Source organism: Acartia tonsa, chromosome 6 (assembly GCF_053477335.1).
Source record: "Acartia tonsa isolate MP-2025a chromosome 6, ASM5347733v1, whole genome shotgun sequence".
NCBI lineage: Eukaryota > Metazoa > Arthropoda > Copepoda > Calanoida > Acartiidae > Acartia > Acartia tonsa.
In genome coordinates, this window is record NC_137265.1 from 37,181,914 (window position 1) to 37,206,024 (window position 24,111).

At 32.6% G+C, this 24,111-nt stretch overlaps 1 protein-coding gene across 2 annotated transcripts; it reads right to left on the reverse strand.

Annotated features, from left to right (window-relative positions):
- Positions 1 to 148: 148 nt before the first annotated feature.
- On the reverse strand, positions 149 to 23,674 carry LOC145322553 (uncharacterized). 2 transcript variants are annotated; one of them, XM_080164654.1, is made up of 23 exons: positions 23,583 to 23,674; positions 22,860 to 22,964; positions 19,375 to 19,486; positions 16,161 to 16,220; positions 15,335 to 15,408; positions 15,059 to 15,129; positions 13,665 to 13,778; positions 13,357 to 13,439; positions 12,756 to 12,828; positions 12,043 to 12,129; positions 10,713 to 10,768; positions 10,102 to 10,164; positions 9,592 to 9,735; positions 9,001 to 9,159; positions 8,303 to 8,562; positions 7,978 to 8,076; positions 6,547 to 6,603; positions 5,949 to 6,110; positions 4,647 to 4,729; positions 3,770 to 3,835; positions 3,088 to 3,163; positions 2,283 to 2,435; positions 149 to 439 (listed from the first exon to the last, which is right to left on the reverse strand). In XM_080164654.1, the coding sequence occupies exons 2-22, from the start codon at positions 22,918 to 22,920 to the stop codon at positions 2,386 to 2,388; spliced, it is 2,010 nt and encodes a 669-aa protein (XP_080020780.1). In that variant the 5' UTR covers positions 22,921 to 22,964; positions 23,583 to 23,674; the 3' UTR covers positions 149 to 439; positions 2,283 to 2,385. The 2 variants fall into 2 exon arrangements, with proteins under 2 accessions (XP_080020780.1, XP_080020781.1); XM_080164655.1 differs by having other exon boundaries at positions 5,945 to 6,110.
- Between the last annotated feature and the right edge of the window lie 437 nt (positions 23,675 to 24,111).

Below are 24,111 nucleotides of genomic sequence, written 5' to 3' on the forward strand. Positions count from 1 at the left end.
TAAATTATAATTGAAAGAATCAAGTAGAAAACTAATAAATCTAGTTACTTAAATCTAATTATAAATCTAATGATAATGATAATAGAGAATATAATTACAATTCTTAGGCCTATTCTATTATTTTTATTTGGACTTGAAAAATTTAAACTTAATTTTTAATCATGAGATTTTACATAAAAACTTTGACATGTAGCGCCTAATCAAAACATTTTTTTTTAACTACTGAAAAATAACTTATCACACTTAAATTGGCAATAATTCGAAAGTATCACTTTAATTACTGGAAAAATAGGACAACAATTTTAAATTATCCAAAACAAGACAGCATTAAATTTTTTTTGTATTCCAAATGAGCAGGGCTCGGCAGCTGCTAATGGTTTTCTTATGCCAACCAACGGATTAACAATTGACGGGTATCGCGCCAACAACTAAATCATGACTAAAACAAGGACATTGATAAACAAAGTTATGGCAAATAGGAATTAATATAGAACTAGCACATTTAAATACAAATTTTTTGTTTTTACAAATTCCGAATTAACTAATATTTCTAGTACGGCTTTGAAACCGATTAAAATCCGATGGATAAGAACAGGTTTTGAACAATACTGAAAAACCATGTATAGCATCGTATTACAGACAATTTTCTACGAATATTAATAACAGTTTTGTTGACATAGACCTTCGGCCCATCGCGACATCAAAACTGGTATTAATAATACCTACAATATTTAATTTTACTTTCCGCGGAAAGCTTTCTATAAATACGATGCTAATAATATAACAATTATGTGTTAAGATTGTCTCTTTATTTTACTTTCTTGGGTGTTGTTGAGACTAAAAGTAAGGGATAGTTCAATGAAGAAAAAACTTTACCTATATTCTTAAGAATTTCTTTTTCTTGCCATTTATTAGAGAAACTTCATATTTTCTACCACGAAGTTTAAAGTTAAATGAACTGATAATTACAATTGTATTAAACGTCATAAAACTCATGAAATTCATAGAACTATCCCATGTGTAGCTATAATAAAAAGATTGTGAGTTAAAAATCTATGAAATGGCGTGAATATGCTTTATGTACCTAAGTATTTAATATTTTAATTGATTAATTTATAGATTGTCATTATTAAGACTAGTGGCATAACGTGAATAAGGGAAAGAAAATATGACACAATTTAATTAGTGGTTAAAATCTTTAGGCGTATTTGGTAGATTAATAGTTATGGATATACTTTGTATTAATATTTTATGCTCATGTTTTACCTCCCGAGTCCTCATGTTTTCGAGTTGTTTTTATTATTGATATATTTAAAACTATTGATATCAAGGACGTCCAAGATTTGTTGATGTGGGTAAAATTAAGGATTTTAAAGGTTTGAGGGGGGGGGGGGGAAGTAATCAAATGTATTTACTATTTATTGTATTTTTTAAATTTTCAAGGGGGTTAAAGGTTTTAGGGCGGAGTTGGGGTGGGGTAAATACCCTTTTACCCAAATCTTTTGGAAGTCTATGATTTTTATATAGCATTTAATCATGTAAAAAGTTAGTTTTAAAACCTTCAAAGATGTATTTAATGAAATCTGATAAAAAATTATATCAATTGACGATTATAACGTATTTGACGTCACTTTTCAAAAGAAAACAATTAAATAATTTTAAATTAATATTTTCCTTTTCAAAAATTGAAAATTGCCAAATTTCTTCGAATAAAAAAAAACGTTCCTTTGTTCTTACGTTAAATGATTAATAATATTTTATTCTTTCAGTAGTTTCTTTTCGTTATTAGCGCAGCTTCTCTATAAGTAAAATATGTTTAAACGTCCGACATTCACTTAACGTTTAGTACGATTAGTCATCTAGGCATTCAAGAATATAGACAGGGGTTTATATTCTGCACGGGATATCCTGCTAAAGGGGGGGATAAAAAATATTTGAAATGGGGAAAAAATAAAAAAAAATTAGGTAAAGAGCTCTGAAAACATTTATTTTGGGGAAAAAACTAGAAAAATAATTTGGGATGGGTGAAAAGTGATCAAAATAAGGAGTATGGGAAACATTTTTTCATTTCCCCCCCTTTTTCTAGGGAAAAAACTAGGGGAGGGGGGGAATAAAATAATTTGCAGCAGGGGAAAAAATGAATCTTGTGCAGAATATACACCCCTAATATAGAACTTTTATTATATTTCTTTCATTAAGAATCTAAAATATTACTAATAAGCTACTTATAGACAAAATTATCAGAGTTTTGTATAATTAATTATTAATCCATCCCTACTAGCCTGTATCGTATTCGTCATTAACAATTTTTTTTGTAAAAATAATATTTTTTTTATTTGTGTTATGGTTTGTGACTGGTTTAGTTGATATTTCTGATCCGCTTTCTCATTTTGAAAACAAAGATCTTGCTACTCTCTCAAGGGCTAAGTTTCTACCTAAAATAAAAAATAACATTAAAAGAAACAAAGTTCGGTTTCTGGAACTTAGAGCCATCCCATAAAAATTAAGACTAACACTTGTAATAAGACAATTAAGCTTTGAATTGATATAATTTGATGTTAATATTAGGCCATATCTAGGGACGATTTAAAGAAAGTTTTATGTTACTTCACTTGCCACAACCCCCTCTCTTCAGTGGAGGGGCTAATTCATTAAATGAGAGAGGGCACCCTCAAAAAGAAGGAAACTGAAGAAAGGAACTGTAATGCATATGTGTCATGTGGTCATACAAATATTAATTTCGTTTAGCATGACAAGTGAATAAAAGCGTTGCTTCAACTCTACCTCAAGTAAATTAAATACCCAAAAAATTGTATTGATTTCATTAGTACTATTAATAATTAGAGCATACTATTTCACTTTCATATTAGGCATATCTAAAAAGTAATTTTTCTTAACTGTCAGAAAATTAAAAGTACCTAAAATAGACTTAAATTATAAAATAATTACAAAAAGGCTAAAATGTATACATTGAAAGAAAAAAAACGCGGCACCATTTGTTACTTTACTGAATTCGGGGTATTTCTCAAACAACAGGGTGTTGAACGAAATAAATTGATCATTAAAAATATATAGGTATAAACTCACCAATAAACGGAGCAGTTTTACAGGTTGGACATGGAAGATCAGATTGGCTCAGACCGCTTTCTTTACGTACTCTTTCCTAGGGGGAATATCATAGAAAATCAGAAAATAGTTATTTATCGCATCGTATTAAAAACAGCTTACCGCGGATATAAAAATTGTTAAAAGACTAAAATCAGTTTTGTTAGCCCCGATATTCCGTTGCCGAAGGCACAAGCTAACAAAACTGAGGGTTGTTACTCCAGAGGGTTTTACGCCACGACAACCATCCGAGGAGACCATCACCGCGGACAACATCTGCTACACCAAGCTCCAGAAGGAGCAGATGAATCACTCAACAACAACAACAAAATTTGTTTTACTATTATGATTGTACATTTCTATATTCGTAGAAAACTGAAAATAATACGATACGATACATGATTTTTCAGGATAACTTAAAACCGGTTTAATCCAGAAGATATTTATCGGTTTCGAAGAAATACTGGAAAATTGTTTTGTTACCTATGATAAAGAAGTAGGCGAAAGTTAAACTTTTTATTTATAAATCATCACAAAGGAATTGATTCTTGATTGAGTTACGGCAGGGACGAATGGGATATGATTACAACCCCCCCCCCCCCCCATCCTCCCTAATAAAAAGCTTAGACGTCTTTGCTTTCCTATATATAAAAAATAAGTTTACCTTACAGGGTTCACAGATGACATGTCCCATCTTACACTGCCAAATCCTACTGGGCGGTGCCATCACCTTAAAAATGGTGCAAATTAATTGTTTTAATATAAAAGCAGACAAAAAATTCGTTCTTTTGAGTACATTACCAAAATTTAAAAAATGTTAATTACTATAATTTGACTTCTACGTAATTTAACATTTTGATAACATTTAATTTCTCATAATTGTATTAAAAATAAAACTATTTATAGCTATAACTGGCATAAAAGTTAATCTACAACTAAAGCTTTCAACAAATAATATACACGTGGATTATTGATATTAGATAACCTAAATTTTTACAGTATTTACAAAAAGCATCAACAAAATTGGGAAATTCTATATAGAAAAATTAGTCTTAATAAAAAAAACAATGCTTTTTTTAATTGCAAAAAAATATTTTCATTTCATGTATTTGTACAGACAAACAAACCCAATAAAACGTCTAGAAATTATTTTCTGAAACCTACAAGCTTAAAAAAAAACCTGAGAAAAAAGGTGAATATACAAACAAACTGAGGAGGAGGGGGGGGGGGAATATGGTGACTCGTAACATCCCAGCAATTCTATTTTGGGTGCTACACCCTCAGTTTTACAGATAATTGGGTAAAATCTTTTTGGTTGTGTCAAAAATTACCTCAAGTTTTGGTATCTTTCATAAATAAACGACGGCATTTCTCGCCGAATTACCTAGGCAATTTGGAATCATTTGAGACCAATTCATTTTTTTTCAAAATTTTTTCCCTTATAGCTAACCCTGCGGTTGGACACAAACATTTTGACAATCATACAAACTACCTACGAAATATTAAAACAAAAATCTTCTTGGAGTGCAAATGAATCTTACCTCCATACAGATAGGACACTCCAGTTCTTTACAAGTGCTGTTAATGATGCTCGGTAGCTCCTGATCTTTACTTGTTAAATAGCCTGCACCACATTCATACCAGTCAAGTTTACTGTCGAGCCCCCCCCCCCCCCCCACTTATTTCAGGGGTGTATATTTTGACCCTGCTAAATTGGGGGGAGGATGGAAATATGTGGTTGGGGGGAAAAATGTAAAAATTAAGAGAACTGAAAATATTTTTTCCCTTTTTTCCCCCTCATTGCATTGGTGAAAAAAATAAAAGAATATGTGGGAGGGGGGTTAATATCAATAAAATAAAGAGTTCTGATAAATTTTTTTTTCACTTTTTCCTCTTCCTTGCTGTAAAAAACTAGAAGGTGAACAAAAATTTGCAGAAGAAAAAAAAATGAATCTTGTGCAGAATATACCTACACTCCTGTCTTATTTTGAAGCAAATTGAAAATAAGGAAGGGGGATTTCCTTTGTCTAACCCCTGTAGGGTGCCCTAACCCGTCGGGACTACCCCAGGGATGCGGGGAAGTAAAATTCTTTCACCCCCAATGCATAATGTATCATTTGACAAATCGCTTCTCCTAATGAGACTGAGTAAGAGTAAGGACGGTGTAAAATCGGCAGAATCATGTACATTAACCCAGCTTTAAAGACAAGTGGGAGGGGGGAGGGTGGACATAGTTCTGAAACTTTTGTGTAGACATGGAGTATAGGCTATGTCTTAGGAGTGAGAGGATAAGTTGTTTGGAAAAAAAGTTTCGTTTTTGGGAAGTAGTTTCCCTATATTTCAAAAATATGGATTTGGCCTCCAGCAAAGCCTATACTCCCTGTTTACGCAAAAGTGTCAGAATTTCCCTTCCCCCTAAGTTTGGGAAGATAATCTTATTTGATAAAATAAAGCCTTATAATATGTTCATCCACTGCAAACATGCATTTAGGTAATCAATTAATAAAGTTACAGTGCTCATTAAATATGCATAAAGTTACAGCAACTAAGTGAAATCAAACTTGAGTTTTATTAAATATTTTAAAGCAAATATTTGGTAAAATCTCTAACTTCGCTAGTTAATCGTCAATAATCAACCCTTTCTTATTTTTTTCGTATTAAAAAACTTTTTTTGATTTTTTCGGGGCTAATAGTCATGAGCAAGGGCTGGTAATAATCAAATACTAACAAATTGATGGCGAGGGTATTTGTGATTTACTAGAGAAATAAAGATTTTACCACATTTTTTAAAAATTTAAAAAGCAAATTTAGTATTTGATTGGTATCCTTTAGCTGGTACCTGCCTTCATCTGGAGTTCGGGCACCAGTCTCCCAGGGAGAGCTGGATCCTGTTGTGGCAGGTTGTCCGTCGCTGCCAGCACCAGAGTGAGCGCTGGAAGAGCCCCTCAGGACGCTCTCAAGCCCGGAATTTGGGAGACCTATCGCAGAACCAAGTGCTCCACTTACTAAATATAAAACATGTAGTTTGTCTTGACCGATGAAAAATTTTTCTTACTGTTTTTAACTGAAGTTTTACTTACGTTTTATTTTCTAGTTTTTCTATTATGTTTTACTTTATTTCTAATTTCTAAATTTAAAATACCTAAAAGTTAGGCAATGAGTCTAAAAATCAGGTTAATGGAAGTTCATTCTTAAAATGTCAATTAGTTTTTTAATAGATGCTATCCTATCATTAAAAAGAAAGGAAAAAGGTAAAATATTCTAGAACCTTACCAAGACTGATATCTATAAATTATACAGCTAAGAACCTATATGAAGCTTGTCTTGCACTAGACAACTACAACGGTTTAATGGTTAGTGAGATCGTAATGGACATACAAAAGTATCTAAGTACTTAGTTTAATATGATTGATTAATACTGAATTTTGATAAAAAAAATACCTAATAGTTGATGTTGTATTAAACCAGCCTGTAGAGCATCTTCATTTGGTATTAAGCCTAAAAAAATATCACATATTGATTACAGCAATTTTGAATCAGTGTATCAGGGTGTACAATTTTATATCAGTGATCTGAAGCAGGAAGGTAGGGGACATTGGGCTGTTTATTGAACTAGTCCCCAAAGTTATATAATAACGTTTCTCGTATTCATTCGAATCCGGTGGATAGGAACCGGTTCTCATCCATACGAAAAAACTATGTCTAGCATCGTATTATATCCAGCTTTCTACGAATATAGAAATGTACAATAATAAGATTAAAACCAGTTTTTTTAGCCGGTGCCTACGGCACATCGGGGCTAAAAAAACTAGTTTTAATCTCATAATTGTACTTTCTATATCCGCGGAAAGCCGTTTATAATACGATGCGAGAAATAACTATTTCTTATCAATGGCTTAGCATCTGGAGACTTATTAAATTTTAATTGAGTACCTATCCAAACGGTTCAACCACTAATTGTAATCAACAGAAGGTTTTTTTTTGTGTATCATCATTGTGAATGTACATAAAGGGGGAGGTAGGTTGTGTTAAAAATCCGTAAAAGCATGAGTAAGCTTCCAGTCAAAAGCGATTAATAAGTCTAAATGTTCTTAATATTGACAAAACGCATATTTAATAACAGTTAGACTTAATATTCGCTTTAGATTAAAAGCTTACTCACACTTTTACGGATTTTTAACACAACCTGCCTCCCCTGGATTTGAAGTCTTCTAGGGACAAGACTTTAAAAGCACATTTGCTATCAAAAGAAAAAAGTAAAATGAGATCTAAATTATTGAAGAAAAGTTAAAATATAAAATATTCATCTTACGTCAAAATAGTTGGAAATTAATTGAGGAGGAAAATGATTAATTTAATTCCAATAGATTTCCAGGGAGGGAGAGGACATTGGGCTGTTAATTCCACTTAACTGTTTTATAATCACGTTATTTTATTCGTTGGCTCATAAACTTTGGATACTTTTTACTGAATTATGATTAGTTATTTCAAAACTAGTAGTATCCAAACGTTCAAACCAATAGTTTTAATCTACAGAAGGGGTAATATTAGTTATTCTCCTTTGGAATATAACTCAATTTATCGTCCACTGTCTTATCCCTGACTTCCTACTCTCTGTTATTCAGAGAGGGAGAAGGGACAATGGGCTGTATATTACACTAGTCCCCAAAGTCCTGTAATAATGTTTTCTTATTCGTTGCCTTAACAACTTTAGGGACCTGAGGTAATTTTGATTGGTCGATTCATTAAGTTGAGTGTTCAAACGTAGAACAGCCTCTAATTTTAATCTACAGAAGAGGTAATTTTGTGTCTAATCATTGGGGATGTACATCAATTTATCGGCCATTATCTTAGATCCCTGAATCTAACTACCTGGAAGTGACAGGTGACTGCCCCCGTCTTCTCTAGTACTGACACCGTCAGATTGACCGCTGCTGCTTGCTGCAAGGTTACCCATTATTAGCTGAACACCTGAAAGTTAATTATTTAAGGTTACGAAAATTTTTACCACACTGCATTATAGTGTATACCTATAAAAAGATTAACATCCAATAAAGCTAACCCCTACTTCTATAAACTTCTAGTATGGAGTGATGTAAAGTAATCTTTATAGGCAAAAATTTAGCTTAACATAAGTCTCATTATTTCAAAGATGGTTTAAATCTACTTGTTGTTTGAGGAAAACAAAAGTTGTTACCTAGATTTCCGCCAGGCTGACCGACAAGATCAACCACACTGCCACTACTGGACTGTGGAGGCTGACAAAGAATAGATCCACTGCCAGCGGCCTGTGGCAGCACACCTCCAATATTAGTGTAGCCAACATCCATGCCATCAGTACTGGCAGCTGATGCGTAGGAGGCAGCGAATATTGGCTGGTCAGACTCCAGTTGGCCTGGTGGCTGGGAGCTGCTGTAGGTTGTACCCTCGGATATTGCTGAGTTTATTGAGAGACTACTAAAAATTTATAACTGTCAAAGATAATTATAACCATGAATTGCACCAACACCAACGGATAGACCAAAAGACCGATTAATAAACTTGTTTAGCAGACGCAGGGACATTTCAATTTGATTACGGCAAACAATCTAACAGAAAGTATTTTTTTCAAATTTGTACATTATGCACAAGATTAATGATTCTAAGAATGGATTAACGAACTGATTTTCAAATATTACCCCATATCTTTGTAGTTTTTGGTCCGATTTCCAAAATTTTTCTGGAAAATAGTATCAGCTGATTATAGAGTAAACTTTATTTTTTCGTACCCCCCCCCCCCCCCCCCACTAACACCCCTATAGGTATATTCTTCATACCTTCCCCCTTAGCAGGGAATCGCATGCAGATTATACACCCCGTGTTTTTCCCCCATTCATACAATACATACAAACCAACCTGGAATGAAAGTGCTGTTGTGAGGTTGGAAGCCCTAGCTGAGATACTGGATTGCTGTTGCTGGTCAACTGATGTTGGAAGAAGACATTTTCAATTGTGTTGTTGTTGTTGACTGCATCACTGGTGTTTGATAGGCTGTGGATACTGCTCATGGACAATCTAAAAATAAAATTTCATTTTGCAATACCTACCTACTAAAAATAAAATCAGTCTTTATTAAGTAGTAAGTAGAGTATGTATATAATAGTCTGCTTGCAGCTACGCCTAGAGGAGGCCTCTTGGGGCAATTGAAGGAAAGAGATGAGGGGCAATAAGTAAGTGTACCCTCAAGCTTTAATTTTAGTTTTAAACAAGAAAAGAATTTTTTTTTTGGGGGGGGGAGTATCATTCATGGTTGATTTTTTCATTCTTCCTCCAAATAGTTATAAAACTTTCATCGACGTATATAAGAAGCTTTACTATAAATGAAAACCATATTGGTTCAGCGGTTATCAGGATCCTTTACTTCACACAGACAGACAAACACAATGTCATCCAATTACTATTAAAGGATTTAATTTTGAAAATGGGGATACATCCTTCCATAGGTACCTATTCGTATTTGTGGGACTGGCAGTAAGTGGATGTGTGAACTGATTAACCGGACTGCCAACCAGAACACTTTGAGTCTGTACAGGGCTGCTCGCCTGGGTTGGCGCAGGACTGCTACGATCACCTGTCTCTCCATCACTTTTCCTTTGAAAAAGAAAACTATAAATCTGTTGTTGATCAGGGAGGGATGGGACATAGGGCTGTTATTAAACTAGTCCCCAAAGTTTTATAATAAAGATTTCTTATTCGTTCCCTGGTCAACTCTGGGGAATTTTATTGAATTTTGATTTGTTGGTTCATTAAGTTTGATGTTCAAACGTTTCAATCACAAAGAAATTGTAATCTACAGAAGGGGTAATTTTGTGTATCATCATTGGTAATGTATATCAATCTATCGGCCATTGTCTTATCCCTTTAGATCGTTAGATTGTTTATGGTGATAAATATTGTCCTTTGGGTTTTTAATTTAAAATAAATCTAGGCAGCTATACTAATTTTAACTCTACTTACTTTTGTAAAAATTGAGTGGCCTCATCTTGTTTTTTCATCAGTCTTTCTATTTCAACTTTGTGCCTAGGATTAATTTTAATTCAGATAAAAAATTTTGTTAAGTTGATAATAGTGTTCAGATAATGTAAAATGGGAAAGATACCTCTATGGTAATAATTGATGAGAAATTCGTCATCAGATGCCCTACATTACCAAATTGTTACCAAACTATCGCCTTAATATGGCAGGTGTTTTACTTTGAACCAGTTTGTAGGAATTCGTTTAACTTATTTTTAGTTGGAAAGTGGTTTCGGGCCGAGATGTAAACCTTTCCGACAACTAGCGGATGAAAAAGTACAAAAAGGGGTAGTTGCACGAAGTGCATTTAAACTTGAATTTAGTGAACTGCATATTTTTTCAATAGGTTAAACTACATTTATAGGACATGTATTTGAAAGAATTTCAATTTATATAGCTGGTTCATTTTCACAAAAACAGCATGACGACTAATTTAGTGGTTTCTAATTCAAAATTATATATGTTTAATGGCATAATTGCAACTTATGCTTGAAATCATATTTGTTAAATACACTTCATGCAACTATCCCTTTGTAAGAAACGTATGGACCCACCTTGTGTCCATATCTTCTTTTTCCTTCAGAAGTCTGTCCATCAAATCATTTCTTTCCTACAACAAAAATATCATGATTGCGCAATTAGGTACTTATTGAAATATTATATTTAACGATTATAAAGATAAGATGATAAATAATAAAGATATCTATATAGATAATAAATATGAAAGGTATCATAAAAAAATCTGTAATTTATTGTTTCTTTTCCTAATATATATTGCGTATAAGCATTGAACGATAATATTGCATTGATATTTTTTTTTTTTAAAGCGAAGCTTTTCTATAATTAGGGTCGGTCCGTCCGTACGTCCGAGATAGTTAGCTTTTATTCGTTAATTTAGGAATGTTAGAATTGTCCTAATGATTTCAAACTTTGCATGGTGATTCCTGTAGTAGTTAGGTACGATTTAGAAAGCGTAGCAACTCTATAATCGTTACCAGAATGTCCGTACGTCCATTTTAAACATGTTGATTTTTTTACTTTTTTAAATTTTTTATGTGATAAAAACATCTAATTGATCTGTTTTTTGATTACTGATTCCTATTACAATAAGGTACAATATTATGAGCAAAGCATCTCTATAATCAAATATTAAAAATGTCAGTATGTCCTTAAACAGAATTCTGTATTTAAGAAGTTTTGCAACAAATCTACGTATAATTTTGTCAAACCTTATATTTTCTTATTTTGTATATTAAGTTCTGACACTCAACAAAAGTTGATGTTCGTCTGTCATATCGTTTCAGAGCTTCGCTTTTATGAATGTTATCATCCTTGTTTATGTGTATATATATTATAATATCATATTGTAAAATATGGGCGAGCATGTAGGGGGGGGGGGGGTATCTTGACATGCCCCAAAGAGGGTGGGGGACAGTTACAACCCTCTTCCACGAGAGTTAATTTAAAAAGGTAGGGACATTATTTTATACTATTTTTAACACCCTACTTCCACAACAGAAAAATGTTGTGCACGCCCAAGTTCTAGAATAATTGCATGATAGTTAATAAATCTGATTATTGTAATGGTATCTAAAGTCAGGACTGTATCATACAAAATAAACAAGAACAATTTCAAACTAAGAAGCGAAGCAAGCAAGTATAATCTTTGTAATATGTTTGTCTGTCAGTATGTCTGTGCCTGTAATTTTCTCTCATAAAATAAAACGCACCTGAAAAAAATATTTCCCAATAACATTTTCTTACTTTTTCTTTTTAAAAATAAGATGAACATTAAATGTTCGACTAACTCTCCTTTCCTATAGTGCCCGTAAGATGTCTCTAGGGACATATCCACTAGTGATTGATAAATATTCTCCATAATACCTGTTCTTGGTTGGCTAGTAGCTGGTTGATTTCGTAATTAGCTTGACTCTGCATTTGTCTACTTTCATCCTCCTGTCTTAACTCAATCTAACAATGAAAGAATTGTCTGAGCATTTTAAAAGCACAGATTAATAAATGTTACTATACAAGAGGTTAACATACAAAAAATATGAATTTAACATATCTATTAAGACATTACAAATTATTTCGAGCATGTTTGCTCTCTTCACTGTCAAAATAAATATAAAACATTTTTCACCACATTTTATGAAGTTTGAAATATGAATAATCTTTTAAATAAATATTGCCTAAAATATCGCTTCTTTATCTTAGATTTCTTTTAACCATGTTATAAAGAAAGTGGGAGGGCGGGTGTGACACTTTTTGAAACCAAAACTAAAAGTGAAAGAAACTCATCTAAAAAAAAAGAGTTACAGCTCTAAAATTTGGCATGGTGGTAGCTATTAAGAGGTACAATGTGGAACTGTGAAAAAACGGCGGCGAATCCGCCGCTCTCCCCAAAAACCGCCAAAACAGACAATTTTAAATCATCGCCGCCGTTTTTTCACAATTCCCAATTATACCTATTTAAAGCAACTGTATGAAAAATTTCAGTGCTCTAACTCTTTTTCAGTTGAATTACTTTGACTTTTAGTTTTGATTTCAAAAAGTGTCGCACCCGCCTCCCCCTTTGAATTGTTAAATTTTTTTACCTTTACTAACTCATTTTGTTGAAGCTCTTTAAGTTCCTCTAAAAGCTCTTTCAACTTGCCAAAAACTCGTGTTCTAAATATAATACAAGTAGTAGAAACTAGAAAGTGCGTGTTAATTAAGATCTCCAAAACATAATTTACATTAAATATGGTCAAAGGACAAACGCAGGAGTGACAAATCACGGAGTGGACACTTAAATTTACCGAACCTATTTTTAACCAACTGCAGAAGGCACCTTCATATCTTAACCAAACTTAACTTGTATAGAGGTACTTGATTAACTTATTATTTTGACACTCCTGAGGTAGATTCTTTAAAAAAATAGGGTCACTGCTCGCTGGTGAGGCAAAATTATTTTTGTGAAAAATCCTCAAAACTCGCATAAAAAAAAAAAAAAAAAAATCATAAAAGTGTTATTAACATAAGATTTTGTTTAATTTTTGTAAATTTTCTATGTGATTTTGGACGATTTTTTACAAAAACAATTTTGCCTCATCAACGACCCTAATTTTTTTTTTAGGAATCCACCTCTGCATTTGTCAACTTCCGACGACGTTTGTCACTCCTGCGTTTGTCCTGGAATATTTAACATTGACATACCTATGATTGCTATCAATAACAAGCCCCTCTTCCTCCAAACTTAATCTTCGCCCCTTGCCTTCCTGACGGAATTGTCTCTCCTCCTATAAACAAAATATAATACCTAATCAAATCGTTGTTTTGAGAATTGAATAATTTCGGGGAAATTTTGTTAAAAATCCACGACAAATAAATCAAAGTAATAACTGTTTCTTTTCAGTTGACATACATAGACAAATCAATGAGAAAATAATTGGGGACAGAAAGTGCTGAAAATTAACATATTTATTAGTAAATTAATTAGGTTATCAGAGGTACGTATGTATCACCTGCAAAATGCTTAGAATTTCTTGCTTATCCTCCTTGTGAACCTTGTTGACAGCCACACCAATAGCATCCTCCAGTCTGCGCTGGTTGTTGTCAAGGATATCAAGATCAACTCTCTAAAATTCAAGGTTAATTAATTATAATAGTAGTGTAAGAGAAGAAAGATGAGGGAAATACTCAAGTGAGAGGAGTTTTGAGAGGATAATTCTTAAGAACATACTTATATTTTTAGGAATTTATAATAGAGATGCTTCGCTTATAACATTGTACTTCGTTTTCCTAGGCATCAGTGTTCCAAAAATCAGATCAATAGGATAATTATATACCTAACATAAAGATTTGTTAAAAAGGAAAAAAAACACTTGTTTGAAATGGACGTACGGACATTCTGGTAACAATTATAGAGTTTCTACGTTTTCTGAATCATACCTCACTACTACAGAAATTACCATGCCAAGTTTAAAATCGATAAAACAATACTAACCTTGTCTCTAATTAATATTTGTACATTATGTTTACTTGTTTACTTGACTATACTAACCTTGTCTCTAATTAATATTTGTACAGCTTGTTTACTTGTATACTTGACTATACTAACCTTGTCTCTAATTAATATTTGTACAGCTTGTTTACTTGCATACTTGACTATACTAACCTTGTCTCTAATTAATATTTGTACAGCTTGTTTACTTGTATACTTGACTATACTAACCTTGTCTCTAATTAATATTTGTACAGCTTGTTTACTTGCATACTTGACTATACTAACCTTGTCTCTAATTAATATTTGTACAGCTTGTTTACTTGCATACTTGACTATACTAACCTTGTCTCTAATTAATATTTGTACAGCTTGTTTACTTGTATACTTGACTATACTAACCTTGTCTCTAATTAATATTTGTACAGCTGGTTTACTTGTATACTTGACTATACTAACCTTGTCTCTAATTAATATTTGTACAGCTTGTTTACTTGCATACTTGACTATACTAACCTTGTCTCTAATTAATATTTGTACAGCTTGTTTACTTGTATACTTGACTATACTAACCTTGTCTCTAATTAATATTTGTACAGCTTGTTTACTTGTATACTTGACTATACTAACCTTGTCTCTAATTAATATTTGTACAGCTTGTTTACTTGCATACTTGACTATACTAACCTTGTCTCTAATTAATATTTGTACAGCTTGTTTACTTGTATACTTGACTATACTAACCTTGTCTCTAATTAATATTTGTACAGCTTGTTTGCTTGCATACTTGACTATACTAACCTTGTCTCTAATTAATATTTGTACAGCTTGTTTACTTGTATACTTGACTATACTAACCTTGTCTCTAATTAATATTTGTACAGCTTGTTTACTTGTATACTTGACTATACTAACCTTGTCTCTAATTAATATTTGTACAGCTTGTTTGCTTGCATACTTGACCGCTACCATTATTGGGGTACTTCCTATAAAATTACATAAAATAATTTAGAAAGAAGAACAATTTTCAAGAAGCAAAATTAAGAAGAAATTAAACAGTAAACTGCTGTTAAACTGTATCATACCTGGAAAGTCTACAGATGCTTAGCAAATTTAAGTTGAAAATCCAATTTGTAAGGTATTAAAAATCTAATTTATCTACTACTGACCCTACCCTGAAAATATATTTACCTAAGACAGTCTGATCGTTGACAGCTATGCCAGGGTGTCTCAACAAATCTGATACAGCACTTCCAATGTTAAACCTTAAACAAGATTTTTATTAAGATCTCTGGAATGTTTAGATCACATGCATTTTTTTTTTATGAAAGCTATTAACAGTACAGGTATAGAGGTGGTCAATGTCATCTATTTCTTGAAAGCAAAGTTCAAAGTCCTAATAGGCTTACTTAGAGTCTTCGGATCATGAGAAGGAATTTAAGTAGCTAGTTCCGTCGTATTTTCACAGTAGCTTTCTCTTCTATTTTTCTCCTATTTCAGGCCAACGGGGGGCTCTACTAACCCTGCGAGCCAATCCTTAACATTTTAAAAGCTACTGTGAAAATACGACGAAACCCGCTACTTCGTTTTCTTTCCATGATCCAATTCATCTGCTGTATTAGACACGTGACTTCGCATATGCACTGTAATTTTTGTCCAGGAAAATACAGTGGTTGATTCTTAAAAAAAAAAAATATGGTCGATGCATCACGCCTCACCAAATTGTCTGTGTAAAAATATCCTAAAATATCACCAAAAAAATCTACAAAAATTAAATAAAATCATAGAAGGGTTACCTAGGTATTAACATAAGATTTTATTTTATTTTTGTAGATTTTTTGTGATTTTGGAAAATTTAAAAATAAAAACTATTTTGGTGAGGCAGCGAAGCAGCGACCCTAATTTTTTTTTTTTAAATCCACCTCAGTTGTAGGGGTTGTAATCTTGCAAAAACAAAATCGATAGGTAATTAAAATTTGGAAAGGAAATGATATAAATTATCTAGCATGCAGCTTACCTACAGGCTGTGTGTAGAGCACTTAATCCATACTGGTTACACAGATTTACATTTATACACCTACAATAAATATCTACTTTATTATATTTTTAATAAAGACATTTTTTTTAATTGACTGTAGTGTATAATAATATCTAAGATTTTATCCGGTGAAAACTAGATATTATTATTTATGTGCTCGTGTGTAGAAATCAAAATGGAAAAAATAGAAACTTGAACTGAAGATTATTGCAGTACCCAAAGTTTTTTGAACAAGCTCTCTTATTCGTTAGTTTCAAACAAGCAATGTCCCAACTATTCAACCAATAATTGCACAAAAAAGCAAGTAGAGAGAGGACAGTCAACTGTAATTTTTTTTTAGTACCCAAAGTTTTATAAAAACGCTCTGTCATTCGTTGGTATCTAACTAGCATTGTCTAAAATATTCAACCAATAATTAAAATCTACCGAAAGAGAATCTTTTAACAACAACATCGAGGATATACTGCAAATAATAATGTTTATTCTTCCCTAGTTACTTAATTGCCAAGATTCTTTGTTCTTATAATCAAACATAAATTTAATTAAATAAATGGATGGTTATGTATATACATTCGGAAATTTTTAATTGACATCCTTTTAAAATAACTTGCACGTTTAAACTCACATTCTACATTAATATTTTCCTCAAATAGTGTTAATTTGCAGGGAGGGAGGGGACATTGGGCTGCTTATTACATTAGTACCCAAAGTTTTACAATAACGTTTCTTATTCGTTGGCTTAACATTTGGAGACTTTATTGAATTTTAATTGTAATCTGGAGAAGGAGTGAATTTATATATCATCATTTGTTAATAATCATCATTTTATTGGCCATTATTTTAGTTTTTTTTTCACCAAGGAGGGGAGAAAAATGGAAAAAATATTATATTTCCCTAAATTTTTATTTTTTGTCCCCCCCCCCCCCTCCCTTAGCAGGGTCAATTTTGCAGAATATACACCCCTGCACTTTTGATTAAAAGGGGGGGGGGGGTTAATGCAACCATCTCGTAATCAGTGAGCAAATGGCACTTAGAATTCGAATTTTCATCTAAAATTTTGCATGAGTAATCCTTGGTAAGTCCATTTTCCCTAAATTGAACAAAAAGTTGGAAAAGTAACAGCTAACGGCTGGCGGCTCAGCCATTTTACTATTTTTTGGATACAGGGGCGTCCAAGCTTTTAATTTTGGGGGGGGTAAAAATTTTTTAGGGGGGGGGTAATTCGTGTTTGGGGGGGGGGGGTAATTTTTTTTACCCCCCCCCCCAAAATTTTTACCCCGGGGGTTAAAATTTGCTTTAGGGGGAGTAATTACCCCCCCTGAAATCTGTTGGCAGGGGTAAATTTAAATTTTTTTTTGGGGGGGGGGGTAATGTAAATTTTATTAAATATATAGTATTAAAAATGCGCGCGAAGCGCGCAAAATTTTTTTTTATTAGAGATTTTTTATTTTGGGGGGGGTATATACCCCCCCAAAATTGTTTGGGGGGGGTAAATACCCCCTCCTTTAAAAAGTTGATTCCTACGTAATTGATGATGGATTTACCCTGAAAATAGGCAAAAAGCGGCTAAACGGCTGAGCCGCCAGCCGTTACTTTACCAACTCTTTGTTCAATTTAGGGAAAATAGACCTACCAAGGATTACTCATACAAAAGTTCAGATCGAAATTCGAATTCTAAGTGCCATTTGCTTACTGATTACGAGATGGTTGCATTTAACCCCCCCCCCCCCCCCCCTTAGTTTGAAATTTCTTCCAAAATTGGTCTGAATTGTCTTAATTTCTTGAATAAAGTTAGAAAGGAGAAAAGAATTGTAATGATGTGTATAATTAATTAGATGGGTTACATTAAACTCCCTCTTTCATCTATAGAAATGAAGAAAGAATCTTTGCTAATTATATCCGTAGGCTTTGTTAGATCTATAAGGGGGGGGTTTTTTAATGCAACCATCTCGTAATCAGTGAGCAAATGGCACTTAGAATTCGAATTTCCATCTATAATTTTGCATGAGTAATCCTTGGTAGGTCTATTTTCCCTAAATCGAACAAAAACTTGGAAAAGTAACGGATAAGGGCTGGCGGCTCAGCTATTTTGCCATTTTTTTTGATATTTATACTGCAAATTAGTCACGAAACCTCTCTCAACATAATACTATTTTCTACTCCAAAACGCTATCAAACGGTTCTAGACGGTAGCTGTTGGTAATAGAAGTTTTAAAATTGGTTATTGCTATCATTTAACATGAATTAAACCAAAAATATGTTTTAAAAGTCGATTCCTAGGTAATTGATGATGGATTTACCCTGAAAATAGGCAAAAACCGGCTGAACGGCTGAGCTGCTAGCCGTTACTTTTCCAACTTTTTGTTCGATTTAGGGAAAATAGACCTACCAAGGATTACTCATGCAAAGTTCAGATCGAAATTCGAATTCTAAGTGTCATTTGCTCACTGATTACGAGATGGTTGCATTAAACCCCCCCCCCCCCCCTTTCCTTCGGGTAAAAGATTATAATCTGTGGCGTGGACAGCAATTTACCAGGAGGGGGTGTGAAACAATCAAGGGTGTTAAAAATGCATGCCGTCCAAATTTTAAAAGAGGGTTCTTGACACCCCCCTACTGCATGTATGCCACTATATATGAAGAGTATATGTATTATGTAAACAAAAATTAAAATACTAGTTGCTTTGCCCCTATCCTCTACAAATTAATAGTGAACTGTTTTTTTTGGTATCAAATGCTTTATTTATTTCAAAAAGACATGAAATCATACCTATTCCTTTTTTAAAAGTATTAAACTACCAACTAAATGAAAATTAACATAAAATTTCTTATTTCTTGTTCATTGTCTAATTAAGAACTGACGAATGAAGTTAGTATTAGATTCTAATTTAATTGATCAAGAAAATTTCACAAGAAACTTAAGAATTCCATCTTACACAGCACCCAAGCTAATTTCTGAAAGGCTAGCTCATAAACTGTCGGAAAAATATAAGAGAAAAAATACATTAGGTCGTAAATTATACTGGTACTCAAAATTTTAATATGGACTTTGTTGGCTAAAAAAAACTAGAATTTTCATCAAATCTTGATAGATTAGTACAAACTAGCATTGACTAAAATTTTCAATCAATAATTTTAATAAAAAGTTGGGATAATGTTGGGGTGTACACCAATTAATCTTTCAATGTTTTACCTGTGTAAGAGCAAGCTATCCCAAATCTGAGGGTGGTTGTATCTAATTGATCTTCTGAGCCCCCAGCCCTGACTGCAGTTAACATCAACACGTAGGCTAGTGGCCAACCGAACTAAAATATAATAATTTTAAGAATGACACACTTCCATATATGATCTAAATCAGTCCTAGTAAGGCTAATGGCATTGATTGGTTTTACAAAAATATTTGATCATGGAATAAAAACGAAGTAAAAGGTTTCGTCGTTTATTCACAGTAGCTTTTCTCCAATTTCTAGCTCCTGCGGGACCAATTTTCAATCAATTTTAACATTTACCTAACCTAACCTAAAATAACCTATCAAAAGCTACTTTTAAAATACGACGAAACCCGCTACTTCGTTTTCTTTCCATGATCCAAAACATTTTGTCAAACTAGGTTTTTTTCTTGTATCGCTGACTTATTAACCAATAGAGTTTTTCATTTTAGGAAAGCTTCACATAGGTCCTAAGAATGGTTTCGCTTGTTTTATATGTTTATTCAAGTTTTGGAATGGAATTAGTATTTTTCAGCCCCGTTTTTCAAAGCCCCCTAAATGCTAGCGACTTTGCCCCAAAAGGTTTAATCAACCTAATGTTTCGTATTTTAGAATAATTTTATTCTTATCAGATAAAAAGGGGGTGTCCTACCTCCCCCCAAAAAATAGCTTAAAACCATCACAGGACCAGTAGGTATATTCCCTGACGAGTAGAGCCCAATCAGATCAGTGGTTACTGAGATCTTAAGCTTCAGACAGACAGACATCAGTCTTGTATTATAGATAGCAGATACGCCCCTACCATCCAGGAAGAGCCCCTCAAAGGGACAGAAAGAGGTCAGAAAAATAGCTGAAAACCATCCCAAGACTCAAATCTAAAATAAAAAGGCCTAATACCATAACGGAACCTATGTGAAGCTTCCCTAAAAAGGAGATCTTAATCAGTTCAGTAGTAATTAAAATCTTAGGTAAGCTTCAGACAAAAAAAACCTTACTACTTTATAATCCTTGCCCGGGATCGATCTTACAACCTTGTTGTAACCAACAAGCTGATTATATTAAGTAAATAAGTTTTAAATATTCAGATCTTTTAAATAAAAAGCAGGATTGCGTAGTCTGGAGGAGTTATATATTCTTTCAGAGAGTCATCAACCAGCAATCAGCATTTTCATGTAATCTGATCCTTTGCATGGATTTGAGACGTCCTTCCTTGACAGGGAAGTGAAACTAAGTACCAGAGCTACTGGGCCTGCTAGTTATTAAACCAAAAATAAAATGTATGTGTTTCCAATTGTATATGACTCATTGCGCAAGACTGGATTTGCAATTTTCGTCATTATATGTATATAGTGGAATTTGAAGGTTGAGGGGTAAGTATTGGTTTACAATAGTGATTTTTGAGTTCAAGTCCTCGTATGTGGTCTTTAAATTAAATAATAATTCTTAAAAAAAAAACAATTTTAAATTAAGTAACTTTTCTCATGAGAAGGTGTGAAATATTAAAAAAAATCTTTTTACCCGCTAAACATTACAATTAAGGTAGTATACTAAAATAAACTTTAGTTTCTTAATCTTTAACGCGTAAACATATTTTTGTTTTCTTATTGTGATTTTCCTTTTAAATTGAAGTATAATGCAATACATATATTTTTATTTTGAATCATTAAAGGTTTTGTGATGATATTTTATGTGTAATAAATATTGCATTAAATATTAATGTGAAGAAAGTAGGTTCAAATATCACACCAAGCACAATAAATTAAATCATTTAACAATAGTTGCCTCGCCACGAGCATCCAGTGGCTCTATATTCGAAGGGGGGGGGGGGAGCAGGAAAAGAAAAATAGAAAAATATAGAAAGCTGTATAAAGATTACCTAGAATAGAGAATCTGATCGGTTTGGTAGTAAGCGAGATCTTACCGGACAGACAAAAATCTCTTATTATTATATATTAAAGGATTGTTAGTTTCCTATTGACAGTTCTCCTGGCTCAAGGGAATTAAAGTGAATAGCCCTTTCTTAGCGGAGTCTAATATAAAGCTTCTCTTAAAAGGACTTTTGGTCCTTAATAGACAAACAGACGTCTTAATTATTAGGAATAAATAGTTTTTAATCAATAAAAGAATTTAATATTAGTATGATTGTCCAGCATTTTACATAAACTAAAACTTTTTTGCCTTAAACTTTTCCTTAAAGTTTAAAAATACAAGCATTTTTAAAATTTTTAGAGCTATAAAAACATAATTTATGAGAAAAATACAAATAGTTGGAGGTAAAACAGGTTTGCGCAGCCTGGATAATGGTGTCATACCAATCCACAAATCTACATCAAGATTTATTTGTTTGGAGACTGAATTTAATCTGTAATTCGAAGTACCAGAGCTACATGGCCTGCTAATATATACTTCAAAATTAAGGCCTAGTAGTAATCAATAGGCATTAATACGCATGCGTAAATGGTAACATACACGTAAACTGACACACAAGTATGAATTTATGAGTCATTTTATATGAATTATTCATTAAATGTTAAGGTTTGGTGATAAGGTTAATTTAGGCTTGCAGTGTTCGGGTTCAAATCCACCTAAGAAAAAATTTTCCTTTAAAATTGAAAATTATTTAATCAAATTAACTTGGCACAATATGGATAAGGAGACAGTGTACGAATATTTTTACTTGATGGGCCCTAACTCACCAAAAAACAAAATTATAGATGAATTCCAAAGGTTTTGTGATTGGAAAAAGTGATCACGGAGGTTTCGTGACTCAATAATTAGCGATCACAGGAGTTGCGTGATTTTAAAGTTTGAGGTTTTGTCGCTAAATTCCAGGGAAAAAAGAAAAATCACTTGAACAATAGCTAAAGTTTAAAAAATACAAATTACAACTATTGAATTGGATTCAAAGCATATTAATTTAGCCCTAAATAATTGTAAAAGTATCTACTTTTTAATAACTAAGTAAATTTTCATAGCTTTAAGTTAAGTGCCTTTTAAAATGACCTTATTATTAAAAAAAAATTAAAATCTAATTTCATACTTCCTTATCTATGGAAAGAAAGAGAGTTATTAAGTAGCTGATAAAAAATAAAAAGCAAACAAAACAAAATTTGCGTCATTTAAAAGTAAATCTATTAATTTATTGTTACCTTTGTATTATAAATTTTTAAATAGAAATTTATTTACTAAAATAAATAGGTACTATAATACCTGACACTTTTTTTAAAGGGGGGGGGGGTTGAGGCGTCTCATAACACGATATACCAGCGATTTATTTTAGATGCTACTCCCTTATTTGAATTTAAAATTACCTTGTTTACTACCTAGTAAATATTTTAATATCAATGATTAGGAAACTAGAGGCCAATATTAATAAACCAATTTATCAACTCATGATAAAAAGGATGGTCATTCATCGTCATTGGTCCCCTCCTTGTATACAACATGGTAAAAACTACAATTCACCCACCTGTCTCAATATCTCCAGATTTGCAGGCGGTCAAGAGCATCGTCTCCAAGGAGAACGCCATGGTCAGGCCTTAAAACAAGCCTACCCAACTTCAGCTTAAAATACCTTCAAATGAGAAAAAACGTCGTTGAGATTACAATTTAAAAATTCTGAAATTAAATATCTTTAACCTTTATAACAATTAAATATTATATTATAATTATAAGATAATAAAGGCATTTTTCAGCCATACATGACTAGGGTACCATACACACTTTAATAGCAGATGCGCAATACCTTATTCTAGCAAAATTTTAATTAACAGAAATAATTTCAATACTTTTAAAATAAAAAAAGATCATGAAGCGCGACAGTCAATATATATTAGGGTTGGCAATCCATCTAATTTAATTTTTGGACCGGATTCTGATTCTTACAAGAATCCGTCCAAAAATTCCGGACTCTTATTAATATTTTTTGGACGGATTCCGGATTCTAGCAATATTTTAAAAGGCTTTTTAAAAAATAAATTAAGGGATTAAATTTTACACGTTACTGGGAAGTATCTAATGCTGCGTTTTTTTCCGAATCCGCTATTAAAAAACGGATTCCGGATTCGAATTACAAAATTGGCCAAAAATTGGACGGATTCCGGATTCAGATACGGATTGCCAACCCTAATAAATACATTAGAATTTAGCTTATTATTACTCTACACTTGCATTTAAATACATAAAAACTTACCTAACAAATGATTAGGTGATAGAAGCTTTCGTCATAATAAAGTCTGCAATAATAATCTCAATAACTATGAGCTAGGTATAACTAAAGAGTAAGGCTAAGTTAAACCTTCTTGTATAATTAACCAAAAATGATTTCATAAGCAGTTGGAAAACGGAATAGTTATTTAGTCCATCGTATTATAGACAGTTTACTGCAGACATTAAAATGAAAGTTATATGATTAAAAAACCATCATTTTTAGCCCCGAGAAAATTTTTTATTTGGCTGCGCTATTTGCAAATCGAGTAGACGCTTATTGGAACGGTCATTTCCTTTATACCTTCCAGAATTTGGTCTCCTTAATTAAATCTATTGATTTGACCCCCTTAGAAGATATGGGCTTATTTGTTTTTGAGAAGAGTCGAAAGAAATATAACCTAAACCCATCCCAAGACCAACTTGCACAAACAAGACATAGCAAGTCTGCTCTTAATATTGATTCAAAGTTAGAGAAGATTGTATGTAAACTAGGATAACAACATCATAAGTGG

What these genes read in the sequence shown, in the direction of transcription:
- LOC145322553 (XM_080164654.1), bottom strand. Translation starts at nt 22,920, where the DNA reads ATGGCGTTCTCCTTGGAGACGATGCTCTTGACCGCCTGCAAATCTGGA. An exon ending in CAACAGCACTTTCATTCCAG is followed by an intron (nt 8,563 to 9,000) that starts GTTGGTTTGTAT and finishes ATAAATTTTTAG; the next exon opens with TAGTCTCTCAATAAACTCAG. An exon ending in AATACAACATCAACTATTAG is followed by an intron (nt 6,111 to 6,546) that starts GTATTTTTTTTA and finishes TTTTATATTTAG; the next exon opens with TAAGTGGAGCACTTGGTTCT.